The following is an 11,039-nucleotide window of genomic DNA, read 5'->3' as shown; positions in this document are numbered from 1 at the left end:
ATGTGGACACAATGCGTTCATTATGAAAATGAGTGACACTGGCCTGATAACTCCCTTAACGAGAAGCCTGTGATGTATGGTTTTTCTGACAGTCCATAATGCATAATACATAATAAGGTAAAGGTATACTGTAAGATAACTGCTCCAAAGAAAATATGTTAAAATTCAAATGTATATTTTCTAGTTTTATTAGAAACACATTTTTTGTCAACATGTTGTATTTATACAGTGAATGGTCTAATATGCACTGGAGGTCACATAAGCTTAGGTTTATTGGAACAATAAAAGACATACCATGAGGGCTTGATATTCAAAGAGATGTAGCAGCTACTAGCTGCATATTTGACCATCGATTTTAATAGTTTGGATTTTTTCCTTTGAAGACACAAAAATAAAACCTGTCTAAGTATGTTATATTAACAATTTTATGAATGTATTGTCAGCAGACTAAAAAAATTAAGAAGTCAATTACTCCTTTTAACACTTACATTTTGTCTCAACACGTTCTGCAGATGATGGTGCAAAGCACTTTAACAGTATTTGTGCTATTTTTTTATTTGGCAACTGTCTACTTACTTATGTTTTTATTCTTTTTTTGTCTTTTTTTTTTGTAAACAACATCTTGTACAAACTAGCACAGTGAACCACAACCCCAGCAAATGTGTTTTTATCTCCATACAATATAAATGAAATCAATACAAAAGTTTGGTTGGTTGCTTGGAACATTTTTATGTGGATCGAGAGGTTCTAAAACATGGTTCGAGACTTCTGGACTCCTGAATTAAATAGATTACGTAAACAGTTGACTGTTCTAAGTCCCTTTTAGAACCCCAAGTAAAAGATTTTTAGAAGGTAGACTTCATTTCAACAACATTTCAAGTTCACTTCCATTTTAAATAAAGGGTTTGCAATCCGTAGAGCGTTTTTTACTGTTTGCCTTTTGAAGGCGGCCTTCTTCAGATTTGGTGGAAATTCTGAAACCAAGAAGAAGAAAAAAAAAAAAAAAAGGAAAGAAATAGTCCAGACGGAGGAAAAAATTGTCATTTCCTCTGGCCTTCAGAAACATATAGAGTGTCAAAAAGGTTGTTTAAGTGTCAATATGGCAGAGCCTTAAGAGGCAAAGAGGTCTGAGGAGCTTCTGAATAAATACAAGGGAGACGTCTAGTGCCTCAAACAGAGTCTGAACGCCGCTCAGCCTTCCTACAGTGCCAGGTCAGCGCACAACCAACCCTCGGCCCTTTTACTCTCTCTCTCTCTGTAAAGCTGTTGAAGTCTTTGACAGTAGCTAATGATGTTTTCGTGTTCGGGACATACTATAGGAGATTTCAAAAGGGTTGTTTTTTTTCCCCACTGGTGAGCGTTTGGAGGTTTGGTCGCTATGCTAGGCCACTGACAGGAGTCAGGAGGGGTCACAGCCGTCGAGGGCAGGGTGCCCCCCTCCCGGGGGCCCCGAGGGGGGGAAGGGGGGGGGGGGGGGCCTTCGGTTCAACAGTCTTGCCCAGTCTTTTATTATTTTTATTTTTTTTGTACGCCACAACAAAGTCCAGTTTCGGATTCAGAGTGTGGTTGGACAGGGGAGGGGGGGCAAAAGAAGCAATCTGAAAAAACACCAAAACACAATACCGAGGAAAATGTTTTTTTCAGAATCATACTATCCACGTTTGTTTTTAATGCCGAATACGCTTTCCCCACAACAAAAAAGAAAAAAATCAAACAAGAAAATAAATAAATAAATATAAAATTAGCAAAAAAATCATGATTCGATGGCGTTCCCCTAACCCCGCCGACACCCACGCCCCTGCTCTCGACCCCCACCCCCACCTCCCCAACCCCCACCGCCACCCTCCTCCGCTACTGTATCTCCCGCCGGTGGAGTCCGCTCTCCCAAAGCTACCAGACGGTGCCCTCGTTCATTTCCGAGGGGGGGTGGGACAGGTGGTTGTTGTATCCGCTGCCATTCAGCGACAGTGAGGTAAAGGGCGGGCTGGGGCCGAACACCTCGGACGAGATGCTGTGCAGGGGCCCCGGGATGCCGGGCTCCGGGCTGGGGGAGTCCCCCGGGTGGTGGGACATGATGTCGGAGAAGCGCTGCACCTCGCTGGAGGGGTGGTGGCCCGGCAGGGGGTGGTCCATGCCTCCGAGGGGGGTGCCCGTGGGGCCCGAGGAGGGCACGAAGGGGAGGTCCACCGGGGTCTGGGCCTGCGACGACGGAGGCCCCTGAGGGAAGAAGTCGTAGTTCCCTCCCGGGCCGTAGTACTCGCTTTGATAATCTGCAGATCCAAGAGAGAAAAAAACACCCCGACGTGAGCGCTGAGAACAATGGCCGCGCGGAAATAATTTCAGAGATATTGAGGAATTCATTGAATATACATAGCTTGATTTGTATTAGAGAGCGAGAGAGACCCTCGCCGTGCTACATTAGTCACAGAGCGCGTTACACTTAAATCAAAACTGCAATTGGGTGGGGAGAACAACGTCGCCACAAAATTAATTAAAATGGGGGCCATTTCATCAGCGATTCTACCTACTGAGACCGATTTTTTCATTTCAGCAGAATATTATTAGACTTTTGCCTCGGCGGGAAGGGACAAAAGCGTGAGCACAAATGGAACCCTCTGAAAATTATCAGTGCAGATATTTCAAAGCGTTTCAAAGCCAAGAGAGATATCAAATCACAGTCACATTTTAAACTAAATTTAACTGGCTGTCTCATATCCAAAAATGCAATGGGAGAGGTGAGCAAACAGTGCGAGGGAAAGCAGGACGAGAGGTGGGGCGCGAGCAGAAAAAATATCTTTGCAGTTTTCATTTTGTTTCAACAATAAAAGCCCCCCACCCCCCACCCCCACCCCTTTAAACATTTCAGCCTGCCATGACATTAAACAAGTGCTCCTAAACCCCTTGCCTCAAATGCATTGATTATTTATTCATAGACTTGTGTTAATTTAATTTACTGTACTAAATGAATGTGTCAATTTCTGCTAAAGGAGCTGAGAAACCTGAAGGAAAGACATGGTGTCTTCCATTTAGGTGGCATTGCCTTGTTACAGTGAACACACACACCTAGCTAAAATTGCTTTATTGCTTCTTCAACACCTATCCTGATGAGGGGGTTTATGTCTCCACAGATAAAGCCAATATGGAAACATTTAAGAGTGCACTCAGTAATTTACAAAAAAATGTGTAGGCATGATAATAAAATTAACTAAGGTAAGATAAGATGAAACTGAGGCTGTTGCATGTGTAGAAACAACCAACAATTTCAACACTTGGACATGTTAAATAATATGCATGAATGGAAATTATGAGCATTCCAGCATTATAAGGGTGCAGCAGTCTTTTAGTGATACAAAAAAGAATGGAAAAATAGCCTGTGTAGGATATGAGAATCTACCATAAGTCATTTTGAAAGGGGAAAAAAATTATAATTTCACTTATCAGACAAAGTGAGGTAATTCCTAAATACACAGTAAACGCCGCGGTGCATACCTCCGTAGTAGGAGAAGGGCCCGTTGGGGATGAGCTCCCCGGGCTCCAGCCGGTCCACCAGCGTCCTCATCCGCCTCGGGCTGCGGAAGAACGCGTGTCTCCGCGCGCCCAGCGCGCTCAGCTGCTTCATGCGTCTTTCTTTGGACCGCCGGTTCTGGAACCAGACCTGGAGACACACACACACACACACACACACACACACACACGGACACATACACACACAGGTCAGATCTTGTCACTCAAAACATGCAATAGGCTGACGCCATTTTGAATGCTGTGCGGGAGATTTTTCGGGTCGGGGCTGAATGGTAAAAGGGCTGCTGCAGAGGCGTGATGTTTGGTTGGATTTTTTTCCTGTGGTATATGGAAATATGTAAACAAAAAAAAAGAGAGCAAAACTTTCTAGGCAGGCCGGTCCTCTTGTAAAATAGGCCTATAGGCTGGGAGGATTTTTTGGATAGGCTAATAAACCCGGCTATGTAAATTTACCCCCCATATAAGAGAGAGTCTAATTGGGTGTCAAATTGATCCTGGCACCTGGACCGCATTGGCTTTGCTCCTGCAGCTTTGTTATTCGAGTAAATAACCGAGCTCTCTCTCTCTCTCTCTCTCTCTCTCTCTCTCTCTCTCTCTCTCTCTCTCTCTCTCTCTCTCTCTCTCTCTCTCTCTCTCTCTCTCTCCCTCCCTGTGTGTGTGTGTTTGCGGCAGGTCTTTTGCGTGATGACCTGGTGCGGTAAATCCGCAGGCCTCGCGGTGACAGGATTGCGCCTAATTATCATCAGGAGGAGAGTCAGATCTAACCTCCCTAATGATCTTTTAACCCTCCATTTACTCCGACTGGAGGCTGCAGCGGCGAGGAGTTAAAATCTCCAATTAATACTTAATAGGAGGGTTGTTACCGATATATTAGCGGGCCGGTGGAGGTTATCATTTCCTAATCTATAGGCTGCCTTCCTTTAATTACGCTCTGCCTTTCCCTGACGCTCATACATATACATAGATATAAAACCACAACTGTAAAAATCTATGATCAAAATAAAAATGCACAACTGCTCGATTTTCCAACCATATTTTTTTTAGGCCTGTACCCAAATTGAGGCTCTTTTTTCTGGGAGTAGGCCTAATATGTTTGCTTATATATTATGCAATGATGTATGACAATAATTACCCATCTATACTTTGGTACGCACAAAACACCGCGTGAAACAATACTATCCTATTGGAAAGGGATGCAATTTGCGAAAAGGAAACATAAAATAGGCCGACATACAATAATAATCATGATAATAATAATAATAATAGTAGCACTAATAAAACGACTCCATCACCAATTATAATAATACTAATAGTTGCAGTAACACCACCTATAATAATAACAAGAATACCAATAGCAATAATATTAATAATAATAATAATGATAATAATAATAATAATAATAATAATAATAATAATAATAATAATAATAATAATAATAATGCTAATAATAATAATACTAATAATAATAAAAATGCTAATAATAATAATAAGAATGCTAATAATGATACATGTTTTGCCATTTGTTTGTGTTTGCATGGCCCTTGTTTAACTTCACACCGCCCTGCTGTAATTCAGAGGATGAGGAGACAATCTGAAGACCCCTGAAACAGATTTCTGCCTTTCCACTTGGCTGGAAACGGTCACAGCATGGCTAAATGTGGTCGCAAAACGTGATGGCAGCGCTGTGCCAGGACTCCCAGCGGCTCCCAGCGCTCCCAGCAGCCCGGCGCCAGTTGGCGTGTTTGCCCGTCGCGCGCGCCAAGAATCAAAAATACCCATATAAATTACCCGTTTCCAAATAAACCTCGGCCGCGGCCAATCTTTAGCTTAATGAATTCAATGTGACCGCGCAGTTTGAAGGAAAAAAGGGGGCCCCCTCCTTTTAAGAGAGCGAAGGATGCGAGAGGGAGCCGGGAGGTGGAGCTTCTGCCGGGGCCTGGTCCTGCAGTCTGGCAGCGTGTCAGGGACATATTTCCATAAAATATAAGCTGCTATATCACACCTTTTAATTAGTGCGTAACACCCTAAATAACAGACAAGGTGTGGACCCACCTCCTCAACCTATAAGTGTCCCCTGAATCCCATTTCCATAATATATCAGGGCGTCCTCAACCGTTTTTCTTGCACTAGACCCTCAGATAGAAACACATCAGACCCAACCGAGCATTTGATCAGATTTAGTCCCATATGGGGAGATTTGAGCTGTTGATTTAGTATTGAACAGTAGAACTGTCTGCACTGTACATGGGGAGATAATAGAGGTGAGAGTGAAATTTAGGATTACAGTAGTCATTCTTGTACATTCTCTAATTTTTTTTATTTTTTAGAGAATTAGAAATAGAAGTGGAATTAAGCTATTCCTCGTTTTGCTGAGGACAATCTGCAACCACCTCAAGGAGTCCCATGACCCCACACAATAAGTATTCCTTTTTTTTTTGCTGATCAATATGGACATATGGGACATGACTAGTGAATTCAATAATAGTGAAATTCATTTTTTTTTGGTAGCTGCCTCCCCTGGAACCTCTCCCCCCCACACCTGGACCTCCCACCCCAAAGCCTGGACCTCTTTGAGAATCACTGCTATACAATAACTATTACTCTTTCTCTGGATGATGAATATGCATACTGGACATGATGTTACATGAATGACAAATAAATTAAGTCACAGTGAAATGACACTATTGACACTATTGACGGGGGTTCCAGGGGGCGCAGACTCCATCAGACTCCAGTGTGAGAACCACTGCAGAAGTATTCCTTTTTTTCCCTGATACTTATGGACATATTATGAATAAAACCCTCATTAATTGGACTATTCCTCATTTTGGTGGTGGTTGCACCCCCTGGAACAACATCCCCCCCCCCCCCCCCCCCCCCCCCCCCACACACACACACACACACACACACACACACACACCACCACCACCATCAAGCACCCCTGGGGGTCTCTGGAACCCAATTTGAGAACAACAATAATGCCAAATACACCGCATCGCTCGCGCCGGTACCTGGATGACTCTCATGTTCAGGCCGGTCTCCTGGGCCAGCTGCTCCCTGATGTGTCTGGTGGGCTTGGGCGTCGCAGCGAACGCCGCCTTCAGAGTCTCCAGCTGCTTGGCCTTGATGGTGGTCCGAGGGCCGCGCCGCTTCCCCCCCAGGTTCTGGTCGTCGTTTTCGTTATTACCCGTTTCCTTGTCGGACAGATTGGCTATTTCCGAGTCCTTTAGGCCCACCTCGTCCTGTAGCTGGTCTTGAGAGTCCGGCGATAGACTCGGGTCACTGCATGCCGTTACTGTGGAGAGGACGAGGGAAATGAAATGAGAGCAAGAATGAGAATAAGCTTTATTTACACGTATCCAAACGTGGCAACGGCTGCAGTGATGTGGTAAATAAAAAACTACAATATGACCTTCTGTTGTTGATCATCCTAAGGCAAACAAGCACCAATATGAACAAAAATCCATCCTGTTCTCAGCAAAGCATTGATTGTACTACACATATTACTCTATATATATATATATATACCGTAGACTCTATCTCCAGTGATGTAGTGGGAAATAAACTATGGGTGAACTATGACCTCCAGTCATATTATCATGATGCAAACGACCACCAATATTAGAGAAATCAACCACATTTTCAGTGTTCATTCCTGCTTTTTCCAACCCTAGCCTTACATCAGCCTTACATGCACACTATGAATTGATTTCCGCCTGTAAAGATGGGCTGCAAAAAAAGTGGCTAAGCTGATTTTAGGTGGCTTTACCCTCCACTGCCTCCCTGAAAGGTTTAAATGAGGGAGCAGCAATGGCAAAGCAAGCCTAGTCTGAGTAAATGGGGGGATAAAAAGGCAACATGACATATTTTTGGAGCAAAAATAATTCAGCAGGGATTTTACATTACAGGCCTAAATGGGGGAACAATCCATCCTCATCCTATAAAAAAAAACTTGAAAAGAAAATATTGCACATTTGGGTTTTTTTCTAAGGAAACAGAGCATTCTCTTATCATTGAAAAATCAAGACACAAACGTCTAAACACCCGTCCTGGACAACAGGCCGTGTTTCTGCTTAATTCTCTGCTTCTATGCTGTGCAGCCCAGGTCGTGGAAATGATGAACCCCGGCAGGGCCGAGCAGCATCACATCCATCACAATTTAGCCCGTTGCGCGCGCCCGGCTCCGTACCTGAGAGGAGGTTGGTGTCTTTTACACTCGCGTTGTTTAGGTAATCGTCTTTGCAAACGAATTTATTCTCGTCTATGATGTAGAGCTCCTCGCCGGTGGAAAGCTGCTTATTGCACATCATGCAGGTGAAGCAGTTGAGGTGAAACACTTTGCTCCGGGCCCTCCGGACCAGGTCGTTTGGAGAAATGCCCTGCGAACAACCCGCACACTTCGTGCCGAACCGCCTGCAGGAGAAAGATACGTGGCGTTATTATGATTATTTGTTTTAATAGCAAATCACAGCAAATGTCCAGTTTTGGCGGCCAGAGAGATGAACGGGATTCTAGAATATTTTTTGAAGATTAGAATCTAGGCATGGACTCACATGTTGGAAAAATAAAATACATTTGGAGACAAGACTCTATATAAAATCACATTTAGGGGGAAAAACGCATTGGGGAATAGATAGACAAACTCATATTTTGGGAAAAAAATTAATATGGGAAAAAAATGGAGACTAAACTCAAGTCATAAACTGACATTTTGGAAAACAAACAAAAAAAGCGTTTGGAGACTCGAATCTACATAAACGCACATTTTGGAAAAAAAATAATTGGAGATTAAACTCTATAAGAGACTAACGTTAAAAAAAATTGGAGACTAGATTTTACTCATAAGCTATTTTGGATAAACATTTTGGAGACTAGAATCTAAACAGATTCATATTTTTTAAGCATTTGGAGACCAAATTCTATACTAACTAATTTGGGGGGGAGGGGGGGGGGGACAATTCATTTAAATGGAAGAAATATTTTAAACAATGTACTCTAATTTAAGTTCTTTCATTTTTCTTATAATCTGTTTTCTATTTTCCAGCACTCACTGCATAGCCTTGGATAGGCCTATAAAGATGATTATCAAATGTGGTGATTTTTTTTCAAACCTCTTTTTATCATCCACCAGGCCTTTTCTTACATATTAAATCCTCCTTCACGCAAACTCATTATCCAGCACATTTTGGAACAGTTAGGGTACTTGTCCTTTTTTGAACGCAATACACAACTTTGAAAGTGGAAATGAAAGCCCTAACGGTAAATGTGTATTGAGCGGTGTGCACTGCTTGTTGACTGCGAGTCTGTGATTGCATTGTCTGCGGACTTGATCTTTTAAACTAGTTTACTATTCAAATCCACTTATCACGTCCTCCCCAGTCGGACTGAGCAAACACACCCGGCGCTGCGCTCCTCTGGCCGGGGTTTGATCCTGGCTGCTCCCCGGCAGCCTGGACGCAGTAAAAAAAAAACAACCCAAAAACCCAAGTGTGATTTCCTCGATTTCCTTCCAGATTCCCCCCCAGCTGAGAGCGAGTGCACACGCGTTTAATGTTGCTGCCCCCTTTGTTTTGCATAAGAATCCAAATTAACAAGCTTTTAATTACTCGTCCTAATCAAAGCTTATCGCCTCCGAATCCCAATTCACGCCTACAGGCATGGGCAAGGCGGGTCATTCATTTTATTTTGGAATTTCTTTTAAAAAAATTTTTAAATAAAAGACCCAGCATTTGTTATGCGTGTGCCACAATCAGCAACCCATAATTTATTTTCTAAATCATTTTCATATTTCCCCCCAAGTTTATTTAAAGTTTTTATAAATAGGCCTATATTTGTTTTTTATTTTATCCTGAGTATTTTAGTCTCCAAATACAGGAGAGACAGTTCCAGTTTATTAGGAATTGCCCCTATGTTGGTGATTGTTAATGAACAAAACTTATTTAAAAGTTGTAAATAACGCAGAAGATACAGTCATTCTATCTGCACTATATGACGCGCACTGAATAGCTTTATAGAAAAACGATCAAAATAATCAAGAATATAATTGAAAATATAAAAAATATAAAATACATTTTTTTAAAAGTAGCTCAAATATTAGGCCTGGAAAAAACCCAGAATGCTTCCCATCCATTTAGGCAGAAGCAGCATCTTTGTGCTGCAGCTTTTTGCTCATATTTTGATTACTCTTCCATTATGTGAGTGACATGAAGCACGGATCATTTCCTAATTGAAGTCTCTTTACCTGCTGTTACCGGCTCTGCAATCCAGCCACTGACATAAAACCAGACAGATATATTCAGCAAAAAAAAAAAAAACAGTGGTGAGTAGTTTCGCTGTCACCCTTCCCCAGCTTACCTAAAGAAATCGTTTTTGCAGTACAGTTTTCCTTCTCGAGAGAAACATTTCTCTGTCAAATTGCATTTACACTCGCAGCACTGCACGCACTTGACGTGCCAGGCTCTGTCCAACACGTTGAGGAGAAACGGTCCAGTATAGGCCTCTCGCAGCCGGCGCAGTGGACCATGGCTTTGGCTGGGCAACCCACAATGAACCAGACAAACAAAATCAACAGCGCAGGCCGAGCATTGACCGCTTTCGTCCCGAGTATTTGGTTCCCCTGATTCGCCTGGAGCTCCCGGGTCAATGTGTTCAGAGAAGCAGTCGATCAGGTGTCACCACAGATTTCTCCCTGCATGCGTAAAAAGCTCAGCGTCCAAACAGACAGGAGGGGGACGGCGATCGCTGGTGCCAAGGCGTCCTCTCAGGTGGGAGGTGGGAAAAAGCCCCCCCAAAAAAACAAAGCCTCGCAAAAATCAGTCCTTTTTGGATCCGCTGCCACGCGCAAAACACGCATGCAGATGAATTAAACCAGTGTCAGGAAAACAAAAATAGAGAGAGAGACAGAGAGAGACAGAGAGAGAGAGAGAGAGATCAACACAACCTGCAGATCGGCTCAAATGAGAAGACCAAAGCCTGTCTGGTTGTCCCGGCGCTCTTGAAGTGACGCATTGGTCGAGGAAAAGCGACGTGTGCCAGTCAGCGCTGGAAGAGGCGTCTAATGAAACGGTTTTAGGGCAATACTGTCACACAGCAAGACGCGCGTGCCTATAAATAATTCAATGTACTTTGACATGGCCGCGTATCCACTGTTCAGCACCCGTTGAGAAACAAAATAACACACCCAGAAGATCTCAGAACAACAACAAAAAGAAAAGTGTTTTCTCCTCTGGCTCTGTCGGATGTCCAGGATGTGTGTGTCGGTCGGTCGGTGATGCTGGGATGCGCTGGCGGGTCCAGGACGCTGTGTATGCCGGGATGCCCTCAGTCCCCAGTACTGTGTATGCTGGGATGCGCTGGGTCTCCAGTACTCTGTCTGCTCCTAAAGCTCCAGCTCAGCCTTATTCCCAGCCTCCTGACGTCAGGCCGCGGCCGGACCAATCAGCGCCTCTCCGAGCCAGCGACCATCAGCCATCCCATCATAACCCAGCGAGGGCTCTGCCTTGCTATTTATGCCA

The 11,039-nt window shown here is 43.6% G+C and overlaps 1 protein-coding gene across 1 annotated transcript; it reads right to left on the bottom strand.

Moving 5' to 3' along the window:
- Positions 1 to 1,890: 1,890 nt before the first annotated feature.
- Positions 1,891 to 10,048, bottom strand: lhx1a (LIM homeobox 1a). The gene is given in 6 exon segments (XM_071894676.2): positions 1,891 to 2,270; positions 3,490 to 3,655; positions 6,537 to 6,820; positions 7,715 to 7,938; positions 9,880 to 10,003; positions 10,006 to 10,048. Coding segments are annotated over 6 exon segments (1,221 nt in total).
- Between the last annotated feature and the right edge of the window lie 991 nt (positions 10,049 to 11,039).

This window comes from Centroberyx gerrardi, chromosome 6 (genome assembly GCF_048128805.1).
Source record: "Centroberyx gerrardi isolate f3 chromosome 6, fCenGer3.hap1.cur.20231027, whole genome shotgun sequence".
Classification (NCBI taxonomy): Eukaryota; Metazoa; Chordata; class Actinopteri; order Beryciformes; family Berycidae; genus Centroberyx; species Centroberyx gerrardi.
Note: the sequence above shows the minus strand (reverse complement) of the source record. Positions and strands in the feature narration are given on the sequence as shown.